Source organism: Mauremys reevesii, linkage group 5 (assembly GCF_016161935.1).
Source record: "Mauremys reevesii isolate NIE-2019 linkage group 5, ASM1616193v1, whole genome shotgun sequence".
Taxonomy (NCBI): Eukaryota; Metazoa; Chordata; order Testudines; family Geoemydidae; genus Mauremys; species Mauremys reevesii.
Window position 1 is genome coordinate 109,128,717 of NC_052627.1, and position 18,279 is coordinate 109,146,995.

The 18,279-nt window shown below is 39.9% G+C and overlaps 1 protein-coding gene across 14 annotated transcripts in view; it reads left to right on the forward strand.

The window, feature by feature from the left end:
* Window positions 1–18,279, forward strand: part of LDB2 (LIM domain binding 2) — a 273,724-nt gene that overhangs the window by 253,273 nt on the left and 2,172 nt on the right. For 7 of the 14 annotated variants that reach the window (XM_039541716.1, XM_039541715.1, XM_039541714.1 and 4 more), the window contains 2 exons: window positions 8,275–8,398; window positions 11,038–11,189. In XM_039541716.1, the coding sequence (XP_039397650.1) occupies window positions 8,275–8,398; window positions 11,038–11,189 (276 nt within the window). Of the gene's footprint in view, window positions 1–8,274; window positions 8,399–11,037; window positions 11,190–16,147; window positions 16,291–18,279 lie in introns of all 14 variants that reach the window. The other 7 variants (XM_039541712.1, XM_039541723.1, XM_039541720.1 and 4 more) reach the window with 6 other exon arrangements.

The following is an 18,279-nucleotide window of genomic DNA, read 5'->3' on the forward strand; positions in this document are numbered from 1 at the left end:
AACAAGTATCAAATGGGCTTAGCAGTGAGAAATTGGTAGGTCTAAAGCTTTTTATAAAACCTCAAGAGAAAGACTCTTGCGAAGCAGGATCCCTCCCTACCCATGTCATAACATCATGAAGAGCATACTGCAAAACAGATAGATTAGGCAGATATCAACCCCATCTCCAGAAACAGCTCCAGCATGAATGCTTCACCTGAAGTGGAGAAAGAAGGGCATAGCTGGCTAGTGCTGCATACTTTAAAAAGGTTCACACACCCCTCTCTGTGTGAACAAAATATTCAAATAGGGTTGCACATGTCCAGCAAAAAGAATGCTAAGCTCAGTGCAATTCGGTTAGAAGCATACAAAGAGGAGCAACAAACACAATATGAATCCTGAGGAAGACTTTAAATGGGAGCTGGGTGCTTGGATGTTCACAGAGCATTACAATAGCAGTTATATAACCATCCAAGCAGTGCCCTCTTGACCACAGGAGTACTGAAATGCCAAGCCCTTTTGTTAGTATGAGCAAGCTAATTGCCATAAACGTGAGCCCTAACATTTGAGGGAGGAGGTTCTTGTGTCTTTAAGGACAGTAAAATCCTTGCCCACCTAGGCTCATGCTGCTGTTGTCATTGCTCCTGCCACTACTCAGATAGGGCAGGATTAAGAAGAAGAAGAAGATCTCGCAATGTAGTCCGTACCCCTGCATTGGTCTTGACCACAGTGGAGGGAAGGGCAGTACTGGATGCCAATAGCTGGAAGATATTTAGAAATACTGCAATACAAAACACTAAAAAGGATTAGTAGCAGCCTTGGTCAGTGATATATTAGAAGTTGATTTTATTTTCTAGATGTCCATAATATATGTATAGAAAATAGTTAATTTGTAAAAGCTTTGCCCTCTCTGAAATAATACATCTTCTTTTCCATTCTCACTGTTACTGGGAGTTGAAATGGTTGCTGATACAGAGCAGTGTAAAAACATGATGAGCTCTGTAACTTGGGAGCAATTGAGCAACTGAATACTGCATTATTGAGAAATCATTCCTTACCTCTGGGTGTTAGGCAGAAACTGGAGAGCCCTAGACTGACATTCAGGGCAGAGCATAGGATGAATAAACATAACGGAGCACTGAGTACTTACTGGTAAATCCAGGATGGAGATTCAGTAGTCTCAAACTGGCCAGTGAAATACTACAGGGTTGGCAACTCAAGGTAAGGTGACCCTAAATTTCAGGAGCTTTCTGTTGTAATTTGTATCAGTTTCTCAAATAACCAAACAGTGAATGAACAGAATAACAACTTGTTTAATGTGCAGCAGGCTAGCTGCATGGGCAAAACAGCCATATTCCTTCAAAGCTGCCAGAGGCACCACTCCAGGAGCATCTAAACAAAATCTGTGCACCTCAAGAGGCATGCAGGTGACCTCATCTAATTATTGTCTTCCCCCATCTCTCCATCCCCCCGTCCCCAAATCTCTCCTGTCTCTGACATCTCCTTCTTCTCGTAACTGAAATAGTAATCTCTTCAGAGCAGGGGTTCAATGGTTTGTAAGTCACCATTCATACCTGTAATGCTATACAAATAATAATTAATAACATCTAGATGACACCTAGAAAATTATGTGGAGTCAAACAAAGCTGAACACACACATTTTTTGCTTTAATTTTTAGGTTGAACTGTCACATTCCAGCATATACTTTGCAATGGCACTGTGTGTATTGTTCAACTTTAAAATTAAAGCAAAAAATGTGTGTGTTCAGCTTTGTTTGTTATTAAGTCAGAACCTTTGAGGAGAAGGAAAGAGCTGTAAAACAAAGCATTGAACCATATCAAGATTGCACAGCCTATTCCAGGTATAATTGACCCTCACTGAATCTGAATCTAAACTCAGATTGAAATGTGGGGGGAAGAGGGCTGTCACTTTTATGAAGAGTTGTAAATCTGTCTGAGCTGCAACTGTTCCACAGTTTCCTCCATTTTCCAAGTGGCTGATACAGGCTCTCAGTTGGACAAAGATGCCAGATATTGGAGAGTAAACGCTGAATTGTAATAAAACTTCAATGAAGTCTCTCTAGCTGCTGGTGAATTTCTCACTCTTCTTTCAGACAAAATAATATTACGTCATCATATTCCACATAATTTTCTAGGTGTCATCTCCAATGAAATATTTAAAAAGTCCATCTCCCATGGTGATGAACGTAGCTTTTCCTTTTGAGGGGTGAAAGCAATAAGCCATAGACAGAGGCAGTCTCCCTCTAAACCTTTGGGTGGAATTTTGGAGTTGTTGGTATGACACATACTGACTAAATGGGTTTCTTGCTGTAAAGATATTGGCTTGCTGATTGTGATCCTTCTTATCACACATAAGTATTGCATGATTCCAAGTCCCACTGCATTCTCTTTAAAATGCAAAAGGCATTGATTGACAGAAATGAATGCAGTTCTTTTGTGCTCCATAGCACTTAAGTAGTGGGGAAAAGTTTCTTAGCTGAGTTAGTTCTGCCACCTGCAGCTCATAACTGGCAGAGCTACAATAGCTTTTAAAAGAAATAATTTTATGCATGGAAAAATAAGCCTAGATTATATGAGCTGTAGCAACTCTGGTGGAGAAAAGAAGAGTGGCTGAAGGGAGTGTTTGGGAATCAAAGTTAGAAACAAGAGACATAAACTTCTTATACAGTAGTGTGAAAGAGCTCTTAGCTCTTTTCTTTAAACTGTGGTGCTATCACTATGCACTGATGTTCTCAAATGACTATAGGAAATCAGTGTTAGAACAAAAATCGAGGGGCCAAATCCATTCTGGGTGTAACGACAGTGAACCTCCAGGACTGGGTTTGGACCATTATCTGTGAAAGCAGATTTTGGTCTTGTATTGTCTATTATCTATCTATTGATATTTGAAGGACTACAGGAGCTTCCATACTGCCCCAAACACTTGGAAACCTTCTTGACCCTGTCTGCTATGTCTCCAAGTCCCTCCTTAAAACACTGTTCTTTCTCTGAAGCCCATAAACAATAGCCTTCTGTGTAAGAAAAATGTAATTAAAAAAAAAAAGCAGAGCCTTCAAGATACATGCATGTTTAACCCAATGTGATCTTCTCGTTCCTATCCTTGCCTTCCTTTCTTTTCTTTCACCATAGTGTCTAGTACCAATAGTCATGGACCAGGACCCCGTTGTGCTAGGCAATATACCTTCCATTCCCCTGAGCTCCAAAGGCATATTGCTGCACATTCTCTCATATTTTATCTTACATACCAATCTGATCATTGGATCAGTGTGGGTGCACCATAGGGCCCACATGTAGCGCCATTGAAGTCATTAGGACTCCACACAGGTGTGAGGGTCAAACCATGAGGATCCAGTTGCATGATTAACGCCCTAGAATGTAAGCTTAGCAGCTCAGTGGGTTTTTCTGTGGCTTTAAGGGCCATGCTCACTTAGTGCACATAGATTCTATTGGTACTCCTAGTAGTACTGTAGTCAAATCCCATGGTCAGAGGTGCAATATTAAACCTGGAGTGGAGACTAATTATAATAATACTAGAATAGTAAGTGAAATATATGGTACTTTGGGGGTGTTTTGGTGATTGAGGGAGATCATATATTCTTTTCCTGTCTGGATGATGGTATGCAAACACTCATTTTATATAATGAAAAAGAAATATAATTTTCAAAGACTTTGTGTTATGAAAATTGTAAGCTTATCAGATTAGGAACTCTCTTTTGTGTCTTGTGCAGTGCTAGGTGCAAAGTCTCTGCATAAAAAAAATAATACTAATACTTATGACATAAGAACAGCCATACTGGATCAGACCAAAGATCCATCTAGTCCAGTATCCTGTCTTCCGACAGGATGAACAGAACAGGTAGTGATCAAGTGATTCATCTCCTGTCTCCCATTCCCAGATTCTGGCAAACAGAGGCTAGGGACACCATCCCTGCCCATCCTGGCTAATAGCCATTGATGGACCTATCCTCCATGAATTTATCTAGTTCTTTTTTGAACCCTGCTAAAGTCTTGGCCTTCACAACATCCTCTGGCAAAGAGTTCCACAGGTTGACTGTGCGTTGTGTGAAAAAAAATCTTCCTTTTGTTTGTTTTAAACCTGCTGCCTATTAATTTCATTTGGTGACCCCTAGTTCTTTTGTCATTAGAAGGAGTAAATAACACTTCCTTATTTACTTTTTCCACACCAGTCAAGATTTTTATAGACCTCTATCATATCCCCCCTTAGTCGTCTCTTTTCCAAGCTGAAAAGTCCCAGTCTTATTTATCTCTCCTCATACAGAAGCCATTTCATACCTCTAATAATTTTTGTTGTCCTTTTCTGAACTTTTTCCAATTCCAATATAGTTTTTTTTTTTAATATGGGGCAACCACATCTGCACACAGTTTTCAAAATTTGGGCATTCCATGGATTTATAGAGCGGCAATATGATATTTTCTGTCTTATTATCTATCCCTTTCTTAATGATTCCCAACATTCTGTTCGCTTTTTTGACTGTCGCTGCACATTGCGTGGATGTTTTCAGAGAACTAGCCACAATAACGCCAAGATTTCTTTCTTGAATGGTAACAACTAATTTGGACTCCATCATTTTATATGTATGGTTGGGATTATGTTTTCCAACGTGCATTACTTTGAATTTATCAACATTGGATTTCATCTGCAATTTTGTTGCCCAGTCACCCAGTTTTGAGAAATCCTTTTGTAGCTCTTCACAGTCTGCCTGGGACTTAACTATCTTGAGTAGTTTTGTATCATCTGCAGATTTTGCCACCTCAGTGTTTACCCCATTTTCCAGATCATTTATTAACATGTTGAATAGGACTGGACTCAGTACAGACCCCCTGGGGACACCACTATTTACCTCTCTTCATTCTGAAAACTGACTATTTATTCCTATCCTTTGTCTCCTATCTTTTAACTAGTTCCCAATCCATGAGAGGACCATCCCTCTTATCCCATGACTGCTTACTTTGCTTAAGAGCCTTTGGTGAGGCTTTCTGAAAATCTAAATACACTATATCCACAGGATCCTCTTTGTCCACATGCTTGTTGACCCCCTCAGAGAATTCTAGTAGATTGGTGAGGCATGATTTCCCTTTGCAAAAAACATGTTGACTATTCCCCAACAAATTATGTTCATCTATGTGTCTGACAATTTTGTTCTTTACTATGGTTTCAACCAGTTTGCCCAGTACTGAAGTCAGGCTTACCGGCCTGTAATTGCCAGGGTCACCTCTAAAGCCCTTTTTAAAAATTAGCATCATATTAACTATCGTCCAGTCATTTGGTACAGAAGCTGATTTAAATGATAAGTTACAGACTACAGTTAGTAGTCCTGCAATTTCACATTTGTGTTCCTTCAGAACTCTTGGGTGAATACCATCTGGTCCTGGTGACTTATTACTGTTTAGTTTATCAGTTTGTTCCAAAACCTCCTCTAATGATACCTCAATCTGGGACAGTTCCTCAGATTTGTCATCTAAAAAGAATGGCTCAGGTTTGGGAATCTCCCTCACATCCTCAACCATGAAGACCAATGCAAAGAATTCATTTAGTTTCTCCGCAATGGCCTTATTGTCCTTGAGTGCTCCTTTACCATCTCGATCATCCAGAAGTCCCACTGTTTTTTTAGCAGGCTTCCTTCTTCTGATATGCTTTAAAAAATTGCTATTACTTTTTGAGTCTTTGGCTAACTGTTTTTCAACTTCTTTTTTGGCCTTCCTAATTTATATTTTTACACATCATGTTTCAGAGTTTGTGCCCCTTTCTATTTTTCTCACTAGGATTTAACTTCCACTTTTTAAAGGATGCCTTTTTGCCTCTCACTGCTTCTTCTATGTTGTTGTTTAGCCACAGTGGCTCTTTTTTTAATTCTCTTACTATGTTTTTTAATTTGGGGTATACATTTAAGTTGAGCCTCTATTACGTTGTCTTTAAAAAGTTTCCATGCAGTTTGCAGGGATTTTACTTTTGGTGCTGTACCTTTTAATTTCTGTTTAACTAAGCTCATCATTTTTGTGTACTTCCCCTTCCTGAAATTAAATGCTACAGTGTTGGGCCACTGTGGTGTTTTCCCCGCCATGGGATGTTAAATTTAATTTTATTATGGTCAGTATTACGAAGCTGTCCAGCTATATTCACCTCTTGGACCTGATCCTGTGCTCCACTTCAGACTAAATCAAGAATTGCCTCTCCTCTTGTGGGTTCCAGGACTAGCTTTTCCAAGAAGCAGTCATTTAAGATGTCAAGAAATTTTATCTCTGCATCCCGTCCTGAGGTGATATGTACACAGTCAATAGGAGGAGAGTTGAAATCCCCCATTATTATTGAGTTTTTTATTTTAATAGCCTCTCTAATCTCCCTGAGCATTTCAGAGTCACTATCCCCATCCTGGTCAGGTGGTCAGTAATAGATCCCTACTGCTATATTACTTACAGACTCATACATCACTGCAGTAGAATATTTAATGTGTGTATCTTTACCCATCAATAAAATTTGTATTGGGCTGTCTAGAAAATGCTTATAGATAAGATAATTATGTATTATTGTTATTATTGCATTATTATTATTATTAATAATAATTAATAATGATTCTTATAATGATTTTTAAGTAAGGATTGTTGCCTTTAAGCATGATCTAAACCTCTGTAGAAGTTAATATTTTTTTTAAAAAAGACAACTAAAAGAATGAGATTATCTGATAAAGTCAGGGGAATGTCAAACATTTCTTTACAATTATTTGAGAAAAATCACTCAAATCTGTTAAATCTGGATTGTCATTTACATTACTCACTGGTACATCAGGGTGGCAGGTGCTTTAGGTCTGCATGTGCCCCTGTATTAAATGCATCTTGTCCTTACGTTTTTAATCCAGCTCTTTGCAAGGACCAAGATACTGATTGTTGCTGGCAGATTCTTCAGACTTAGGATAATTGGACCATGATCCCTTCCTCTTTCAGGGATTTGTTCTTTGAGTCACTTTAGATTTCAAAAGGGTCTCAAAGGTCATCAAGAAAGACTGAAAGATTTAATATCAATCATGGTTAATCCAGTTCCTTTTACATGTGTCCAATTCACAGCGAGCTAGATGCATTTAAAATGAACTTGTCACTGCAGAGCACAGTACCTGTTATTCCTGAGGCATCCAGAACTGACCTTATGCTTTGCAGGGTCCAAGGCTCTGGAGAGAGAAATGTGCAGAGAATGTCCTGATTCCAGAAACAGAGGGGTTGTTCAAACTAGACGGAGTTGCTAAATCAATCAGTACATGAGGGCAACAAGGAATCACTTTGAATGCTTGTGCTTATGACCAGTCCTGCAGGCATCTCTACCTTCTTCTGTGTTTCTTATCCAGTTATAATTTCTGTTTGAAATGAAATAGATTACAGAGAGAATTATCATTTAAGAGATCTATAGATAGCAGTGACTCTAGTTTTCCCTAGTTACAATATGGGCAGCATAAACCCATATGACACAGGAGAAATTTTATTTGTACATGGCCAGCAGTAAGTGGGCACTATCCAATTTATTGCACTGAATGCAGCATGTGTGATTATCTGCCTTGTAGGCAGGGGCATATATGTACATTCGGTGCAAGCAATTCATGGCCCTATGGGCTCTTGAAACCAGAGTGTCTGAATTGGAGGAGCTAAAGGAGACAGAGAGATACACAGACAAGACTTTTCAGGACACAGTAGACTGGTCCCACCCCAAGTCTGACAGCCTCTGTGCTGTTGAGGAGGATAAAACTCTTGGGGAAGGACATCAAATTGGCACAGAGGAAGACGATCCCATAGTTGGGACCCGCCTTCCAGATGATGTCATGGTATCCTCTCGCACTGAGGATACCCCTCCTGGGGAGGGGGGATGCCAGTTATTAAGAAGAGACAGATAACAGGAATGGGGGATTTGATTACTAGAAATATAGATAGTGGGGTTTGTGATGACTGGGAGAACCGCACAGTTTATTCCTGCTGGGTGCGAAGGCTGTGGACCTTTCAAGACATCTAGATAGACTTATGTGCAGTGCTGGGGAGGAGTAGGTAGTCATGGCACGTGTAAGTACCAGTGTCATAGGGAAAGGAGGAGAGAGGTCCTGGAGGCCACATTTAGGCTGGTCTCAACACAGACAGAACTATACTGTATTGGACACTATTAGCTAACTAGGAAAAGTCAAAACAAAAGCCAGGAAAGTAATAACTGAGTTTCAGACTCTGCAATCACTTTAATGCTAAATTGTTTTTAGATTAAAACATTCTTTCTGATTCTTTCAGTTGTGTGTAATATTGGAGCCAATGCAAGAACTGATGTCAAGACATAAAACTTACAATCTAAGTCCTCGGGATTGCCTGAAGACATGCTTGTTTCAAAAATGGCAGAGAATGGTGGCACCACCAGGTATGTTTTTCTCTATATTTTTATTGTACTTGTTGTTATTATTGAATTAATATAGAAACACTGAAAAACTTTGCTGACAATCCACTAGTAAAGGAAATAACACAACAAAGTTAAGCACTATTCTATACATAACCTTAGGCCATCTCTACACTTACTGGGGATCGACGCTGCTACAGTCGATGCAGCGGCGGTCAATTTAGCAGGTATAGTGAAGACCTGCTAAATTGACCACAGAGCGCTCTCCAGTCGACTCCGGTATTCCACTGGAATGAGAAGATAAAGGTAAATCAACGGGAGAGCATCTCCCATCGGCACAGCATGGTGTAGACACCGCAGTAAGTCAACCTAAGCTACGTCAACTCCAGCTATGTTATTCACATAGCTGGAGTAGCGTAACTTAGGTCAACTTACCCTGGCTTTGTAGACAAGGCATTAGATATAATTCTAATGGCATGTAATCTGACTCTGATGCTACATAATATGAAATAAGTTTTAGATGTATACACATTCAAATAATTTCACAATGTGCAAGATATAATTCAGCATAAGTAAAAGATAATACACAGTATATGAAATGCCCACTGGCTCCATTAGAAACCATAGTTTATATATTACAGCTTCCTGTCATAATTAATAGTCTTTTAGTCTAATAAATTTATACTTATAGGCCTGAATTTTACTTCATTGATCATAAACACAAAAATACCATTTGCAAAAAAAAATTAAAATTGAAAGTGTGCTGGGTTGGATCACAGAAACCCCCTTGGGGCTGCCAACTGATGTGCCAAGACTACTACTTCCCCTGCCTTCCCTGCCAGCTTGGGAGTCTGGAACCCTGCCTGGATGTGCCAGACATGCTTGCCGGCTGTAAACACAGACCCAGGTCTGAACCACATCCCACAAACTGAAAGCAGTGTTCCTGTCTTTAACACCCAGATGCCCAGCTCCCCATGGTGTCTAAACCCCAAAATAAATCCGTTTTACCCTGTATAAAGCTTATAAAGGATAAATTCATAAATTGTTCGCCCTCTGTAACAGTGATAGAGGGATATGCACAGCTGTTTGCCCCCCAGGTATTAATGCATACTCTGGGTTAATTGATAAGTAAAAAGTGGTTTTATTAAATAAAAAAGTAGGACTTAAGTGGTTCCAAGTAGTAACAGACAGAACAAAGTGAATTACCAAGCAAAATAAAATAAAGCGCGCAAGTCTATGCCTAATACAGTAAGAAAGTGATTACAGATGAAACCTCACCCTCAGAGATGTTCCAGGAAGCTTATTTTACAGACTAACCTCCTTCTAGTCTGGGTCCAGCAATCACTTACACCCCCTTGTAGTTACTGTCTTTGTTCCAGTTTTTTTCAGGTATCCTTGGGGGTGGAGTGGCTATCTCTTGAGCCAGCTGAAGACAAAATGGAGGGGTCTCCCAGGGGTTTAAATAGACTTTCTCTTGTGCGTGGACACCCCTCCCTCCCCCTGTGTAGCATCCCAGCTACAAGATGGAGTTTTGGAGTCACATGGGCAAGTCACGTGTCCATGTATGACTCAGAACTTACAGGTAGCAGCCATGGTTCACATGCTACCTTGAACGTACTCAAGTAGACTTCTTATGTGGATTGGAGCCTTCCAAGATCCTTTGTCTGTTAAATGTTTCTTGATTGGGCACTTAACTTGCACATTCCTTTCTCAAGAAGCTGACCGAATGCTTTACTAAGGTTACTTAGAAATCAAGCAAGTGCACAGCCAATATTCATAACTTCGAACACAAAAATGATACATGCATACAAATAGGAGGAATAGATTCAGTAGGTCATAACCTTTACAGAGATATGTAGCATATTTAGAATAAAACATATTCCAGTTATGTTACATATACATTTATAAGCATATTTCCATAAAGCATTATGGGGTGCAATGTCACTGAAAGTAAATGCACGTACCACAATCTGAGTGAACTGTACAGTTATCAACTTTGGTTTTTTGTGGCCAAAGGTCTGAAGTCAAGTGAATGTAATAGTCTTGACTTGGTATATATTTGGAAAACTAGTAGAGAAACATATTTTAGCACAGGTTGATATATTCTAATGTGAGGATCTACCAAAAGTGAGGTCTGTAACTGAAGTAGCAGAAAATGATGTAATCTTTCAGTTGATTGCCATTGGATGCTGACAGTACTTTAGAACGCTGCTCTTATCTGTAAAACATGTTTGACATAGGCAGATAGTTCAAAGGTTAGATGCAGTGGGCTTGGAGAAAGGAGAGTTGGGTTCAGTTGTTAGCTCTGTGCCTGACCTACTATCTGACCTTCAGCAATCCACTTCACCTGTTGGTGCCTCAGTTTTCTCTAATGATACTTGTTTCTTTGTAAAGCACTTTGAGATGCATGGATGGATAGTGATGTAAAATTAATTACTACTTAAACTGAAACCAGATTCCATTTCTTTTTATTCCATGCAGAATTTACAAGCTCATGGGTTTGCTCCCAAATAATAATAATAAATAATAATAAAGTAATAATTACCCATGAATTTTAAAATAGCTGAGAAGAAACAGATTTTTAGTGCTTCTCTTTGTAGTTAATTCTTCTACGGGCTTTAAAATGTCTGTAATTTGCTTTGCCTCTTACATTTTTATTATAGCAGAGCCCACAAGACAACCGACAACCAAACGGAGAAAAAGGAAAAATTCAACCAGCAGCACTTCGAACAGCAGTGCTGGGAACAATGCAAATAGTACCAATAGCAAGAAAAAAACAGCAGCTGCAAACCTGAGCCTGTCAAGTCAGGTACCTGTAAGTCTCATTTTCCTTTTAGGCCTGAATCACTTACAATGCTTTAAGCTTTCCCTAACATTTTAAAGAAGGTGTATTCTTGGGCCAAAATTATCACAAGCATGAAGAGACGTTACACAATATGGTGTGGATACAGGGAAAACAGAGATGAACGGTGAGGAATTTGTGCTGCAGTACAATTTTAATAAATGATCCTCAAGCAGTGGATGTAATTTTGGGAGGCATGATCCAAATCCCATTCAGGTGAATGGGAGTCTTTCCACTGCCTTCAGCTGAAGTTGGGTTGGGCTTTTGGTTATCAGTAGTAGCAATGCTGATAGATTCTTTCAGACTTCCGTCCATCACAGGGCAGATGAACACAGTAACCTGAGTCGTAATAGGATCATAGGGATTGCCAACCAAACCAGACCAGTGGTCTTTCTAGACTGCTCTCCTGTCTCCAGCAGTGAGTGATCTTTGTCTGATGCTTCGGTGGAAGCTGCAAGAAACCCCACACTGAACAAGTATGGAATAACCTGAGAATAGGAGTTATTTCCTCAGAATCCGTATCAGTTAGCAGTTGGCTTATGCAATGAAGCATGAGAACTGCTGCCCCTTACAAATTTTTATCCTTTTATGTGTAACAATTACTGATCTTGTGGTACATATTAACAGCTAATTCTTTTTTGAACCATACCAAAATCTTAATCTCAGTGGTATCTTGTGGCAATAGTTCCATGGGTTAATTATGCAGCATGCAAAATAATATTTCCTCTTACCAGTGTTAAGTATATTGTCTTAATCACTATATATGAGTAATCAGCCCCCAGACTGTGAGTGAATTGTCTCTTATATCCAGAGAGGGTAATGCATGCATTTGAAAGCTACGGAAATTAATTTGACAATATGGGAACTAAGAGAATAACATGCAATGACTTTTATTGTATTTTTGATAAACATATACAAAATGGTGGGTCCTTTGTGGATCGTAACAAAGGATGTAGGCCATTGATAACTAACTGGAGGTGGGCTCCCAGAAAGCCTAACTTTTTAGGTAAAAAAGAGGAGTGGACTATCTAAAAGTAATACCATAAGATATGAAATGGACTGATTCAACAATTGATTGAGCAACCTCCTAGATTACTACAGCTTTTGGCTTCAGTATATTAAGTTCCTATTTTCGCTCTGTCAATTCAAACTTTTCATGTGGATCCTTCATCCAAGGAGAAGATTTTCACCCCAGCTCTTCTACTATTCTGGTGGCACAAAGCAGCCAGAAAGCTGGCATAACTGGCTACCCTGGAGATTCCTTTCATCCCCAGTCACCACATGCTGTTATGTCTGGCTATTCCTGGCTGCCAGAATGATGACTTCGCAGCTGTGAGAAAACATGTCTTAAAAAAAGCAACCTTCAGTTGTAGGTAGAGCATCCAGATTGCTCCTCACCTTTCTCCAGAATCAAGGGATAGTAAAAGTGGCTAGTGCCACTTCATTTCTACCACCTCCTTTACTGAGCTCAATTCAACTGAACCAGAATCTGTTCCCCTGCATACACATCCCTTAGCCTCCCCATCCCAGGAGATCTGTTCATGCAACTCTCATTGACTGCAGTGGAAGTTGGCACTCACATCTTATTGGACAATCAAGCCCTTTAATATATAGTAAGCTTCACCCAATTATATGCAAGGGTGAGGGAGTTTTCTTTCTATCTCATTAATTAAATAATTATTATAGTGCAGCTCCTATTGATGGTAATGATTTTTGTACATCTATTCTGATGCACACAGGGATACAATATATTCCATATGCTTTTTCCAAGTCATGTAGGTTGCCTTTCAGTCTTCACTGTATTTCATAGTGCTTCATAGAGAACATATTTTAATTATTGTTTGTCTTTTGTAGAAAAAAATACTATTATATAGGACAGACAGAACCTAATGTGTTTTCAGTTATAGGACATTCCAGTGTAAACCTATTCAAACATTTTTTCTTTAAATTAAATATACCTTTCACCTAATCGTACTGTGAAGTGTCTAGGGCATGTGAGTGAATGAGGCAAGACCATATTTCTTTAAAACAATACAGGCTATGTTCTTCATTTCAGAAGCGCTTGTATTCTCTAAAGCTGGCTACAGGTCGCAGCAATCTCGCTTTCAGTTTGCCCTTTTTAACCTCATCCACAAGCAAACTGATCAATAGCAAAGGTGAAATTTATTACACTTGCCTTCGCCTATATGCAGTGAGAGAGGGAAACAGACTACATTTCTTCGCCTTTGCATGTGTTCATCCTCAATACAATGCCCTCACTTCACAAGTTTCAGGCTACAGTTTGCCACTAAACTGAAGTCTCTGTTTGTCATGGCATTCTCTGTGACTGGACCTCTTATTTTCTCTGCTCATGGGAAATAAACAACTTGGAACTAAACAATTCTGCAAATGTTGGAGGCACCAGACAAGTGAGGAACTTCTCCTTTATTCCTGCTGTCATTAGCTAACAGAAATTAGATGATCCCAACTTCTGTCTCCAGGTGACTCAACTAAGCAGCACCAGCTCCTGTCCCATTTTCCTCCACATCATTTCTCTGGAGGACCTCAATGGTGAGCTCATATCCAGACCCATATTGGGTTAATATGAGGTTTCCCTTTTTCTCCAGTGATACAACTCCACCCAGCAAAGACCTCTCTCCTGTGGGGTGCAATCATTTCTAGTGAATGCTGTGCTTCTATCTCAGTTTCTCTCTAGTAAATAAACTCATCCTGTCTTCCAGGTTAAAGAATGTTTCTGGAGCCTGTCTCCAATAAGGTAATTCCTGTTACAGAGTATCAGTAACTCTCCACTCCAATGTTGCCCGTACATTGGCACTGCCTGTGCTCTGTATGCTGTACAAGATATAACAGCCCTAGCACTGAATGTCCACATTTGTCACCTGAGCCAGCAGAATCTTTTCAGAACCCAGTATGAGGTCTCCAACATTCCACAGGACTCTGCTATAGGCATATGATATTTCATCTTCAACACAGGTGGTCATAGTGCAGTCAGCACCATCAGCTAACAGAGACATTGAAACCACACTGGGTCTGACACTTCCTGAATAAACCCTCCCAGGATTCAGTCCAAACCCACTGGGATAACAAAAACTTTATCAGTGCACTACTTGAAACATTATTTGCCTAAGTGGCCTTCTCCCCCTCCTGCTACAATAATAGTACAGATGTTGTCTCCTCGACCTGCTTCCATTCTGACCGATTCTTCTGGCAGTGACAATATTGACGATTCAGTTACAAGCACACACAGTGAGACAAGGTGACTGTATTTCCATGCTGGGGCCCTGGCTGATGCTACACTCTAAAATTGTACTGCTCCAGCTTATCCAGCCTATAAGCTTTCGGTTCTTTGCATTACCTGAAGTTTGACAGAGTCTGTAGGAATTATGAGCACGCTATGCAGTGATGCCCACATTATGGGTGAAATATCTCTGCCACTCTCCCTGTGGGTCATACAGTGGTTTCATTCCAGTTTCCTGAAGATCAGGCTATAGAAGACCACAGTCCATTCTCGGTCACTTCCTCTTGGGAGAGCACAGCTACTGTCTCTCACTGGCAGCTTTGCCCAGTGCAAAAGAGCATCCCATTCCAGATAACCCTGAATGATGTTCTGATCAAACTCTCCTTTAGCTTCTGGAAAGCCTGACTGCACTGAGCAGTCCTCCAGTATAGTGATTCCTTCTATGTCAAACTGTACAGTGGGCGTGATGAACTTCTAGCACAAAGGGACTCCTGTAGCTGGCAGAATGCTGAGATTCCAAAGCCTAACATTGCAGTCACTTTCCTAAGCCGGCAGAGATGCCCCAGAAACACCATTCCCCTCTTGAACTTGCCCTTCACAAGGTTAAGTTTCAGGATTGCTTGCCAAGTCACTCCAGCACATCCATTAACCATTTTAGTTCTAGATCAGAACTTCCTGTACGTGCTAGGATATCATTCATGTGACACCTGACAGAATAGTATCATGCCATCAGAACCATGTAGGACACCCAGAGACTTCTTGATGACTCAACAATTTCCTTAGTTTTAAGGGAATGGAGATGTGCAAGTCGAGAGTTTTTTCTCAACCATGATGGCTAAACAAACAAGAATAGATTGTCAACCTAATGGGCAGCCGAAACTGAGAAGTGTAAGCTACCCATGCATCTTAAGGGGGTGATAAGCCTGAAACCTAATTTAAATGACAACTCTATCACTGCCCATCATTTTAGCAGAATTGTCATGCTTGATGTGACTATCCTTCTTCACTGGATGTAGTCACAAATATTGGGGTGGGAGGCACTGGGGCAGGGGATTGTTCATGGTTGCTGTTGTGGGAAACCATGAGTTCAAACCCCTCAACATAATCATCTCTAACCCCATTCACCCCGAAGGAAAGAGAGCTACATCCTCACCCCAGTATCAATAGATACTCCTGGGTGCCAAAAGTTGTCAAAACCAGGAGCTGCTTGCCCATGAAAACACCTACATTTACGCATTAGAAATACAGAAATTGTAGCAAATCAAAATTTGAGGATGGCTTAAATTAAGTGAATCTAATATCATGGGAAGTAACACAGGGAATAATGGTCTTATTGTTCTGTTCATATATATATATATAAATTTACATTTGATGTCAGAGTTAGGGATTTGTCAGTGAAAGGCACTTAATATATGTAAGCTGCTGTTATGATTATATTATTAAATGATAATTTTCTATCACAGTGTGTAAAACATCCAGTGCTTTATTTACTGAGCTTCACTGCAAAGATATTTTGCTATCACTAAAAATGTTTCTAATCACAAAGTAAATTAATAAGAGTGACTATAGCCTAAATCTTTATTTAAATAATCTCGTCAAATATGTGCTACTGTAACTAGCCCAGAGCAGTATGTGCGGCCATGCAACAGACTAGGGTTTAATTCTTGGATTCTGCTTCTCACTCCATGAGCAGGAGCTAGGAGTACTCCAGAGCTGCAGCCTCAACCCTGGGAGGGATGGAGCCTTGTGTCATTCAAGAACAGTGACCCACACTGGCCAATTTAAGGAGAAGCGTTGAGGGGCTCTAAAAGGAGTCACTTCCAGTCCTCCTCAGAGGTTGGTGGAACTAGTGAGTGGAGGTTAAATGGGGTTAAATTGGTGGGGATCTTCAGCATTCCATCTGAGGAGCAACAAACCCACTATGGGGAGAAGAGAGCATGCGTGCTACCTGAGAAATTATTTATTGCCTGATATAATACATTACAAAGAGCAAAAATATAAAGAGTATGTGCCCTCTAGCTAATGCTGTGGTATCTTGTAAGTAAGATCAGGGAAAACCCCACTAAACTCAATAAAATTGAAATTTAGCCCCCAGACAGAAATTATATACTGAATCTGGTGAGGAGAGAGATAAGCAAGCTGTTCTGTCTTGTGGGTATTGTTATACTGAAAGAATAATAAATGATCTGCAAAGGATCATAGAAATTGGAGATAGAACATACTTACTAGGTCACTTAGGGCTTGTCTTCACTACCGGGGTGAGTCAACTTAAGTTACGCTACTCCAGCTACGTGAATAACATAGCTGGAGTTGACATAGCTTAGGTCAACTTACCCTGGTGTCTTCACTGCACTGTGTCAATGGGAGACACTCTCCAGCCAACTTACTGTACTCTTCTTGGAGAGGTGGAGCACCCGGGTCAACTGGAAAGTGCTCTGCCATTGATTAGTGACACTTGCTGCATCGGTTGCAGCAGCATTGGTCTTCCCCGTAGTGAAGACAAGCCCTTAGTTTATCCCATGCCAGTGCATGAATGTTTCCTACATCATACTGAGGTGACTCAAATGATGGGGCTATTACTGATTCCTTTCAAATATAATTCCATAGTTTGCTAGTCTGAGTATCAGGAAAAATGTCCTTCCAATGTGAGTTATATTGTCCTTTACTTAGTTTCATCTTGGTAGTCCTGGTTATACCTCCTTGGACCACCCTACACAATTCCTCTCCCTTTAATCTGTCTACCCATTTAGCATATGCCCCCCGTAGCAGTAATTTGGTAAAATGTGTACATATGCCCCCGTAGCAGTAATTTGGTAAAATGTGTACATATTTTGTTCTTTTAATTGTCCTCTTAAATTGGGCCTCTAGCCTGTTAGTAATTTTTGATGTACGTCTCTGAACTTCATCCAAATTGCTGACATCTTTCTAATGTTGAAGTGCCCAGAATGTGATGCAGAAGTCAAGGTACAGTCTCGCCAGTGTTTTTTAGAGATGAACTATCACTGCCTTAGTCTGTGATTCAATATCCAGCTCAGTGTCACGCTGGTCTTTTTTGGCTGCCATATCACATTGCAAGCTCAAATCTAATTTGCTGTCCTCTTTACTGCTTTCCCTACACAATGGGGTCAGTCGTGGTTCAGCACTGCAAAATAAATGTGGTCTGTGCTTTAAAGGCATAAGACTAAATTAGAACAAACTTTTGATTATAAACACCTTTGTTGCTTTAAATTCTTTTGTTGCAAAGCTGTGTGATGGCTTGATTTAGGAAATATTTTATTGATATTTAGAGTAACACAATCAAGACAATGTAAAGAAGAAATTATGTAATACATTTCCTCTATTCTACAGTTCCTCACAGAGTACAGTTTGAAATGACCATATACACCATCTTCTATAACATGTCAGCTTTTGTTAAGGAATATGATGAAGCAGTGTAAATATTTATAGGCAATAGCTTGTTTTATTTCATGGAGCGTGAAGTAGATATGTGATAAAAATCTTACTATATGCAAGCAATAGTCTTCTGTTTGCACTTTACAGATGCTTTATAGTTATGAATAGAAATACATCCTGGTTAAATCAGCAAGTACAAATCTGGACATCTGGAATTATTGCACTTTCACCAAATATGTTATCTGAAGCCCTGCCAGTCCAGTTGCATCAAAAGATGCATTCCATATATTTCCTTTCCCAGTGCAGTGGTTTGTTTTCCTTAAAACAGATTAAACAAGAGAGCACTTTGTTTTTCAGTCTGGCTTTGCACCTTTCTACTCCATGCTGGTTAGAGTTCAGCAACAAATCTGTGATGTACTGTAGTACAGTAGG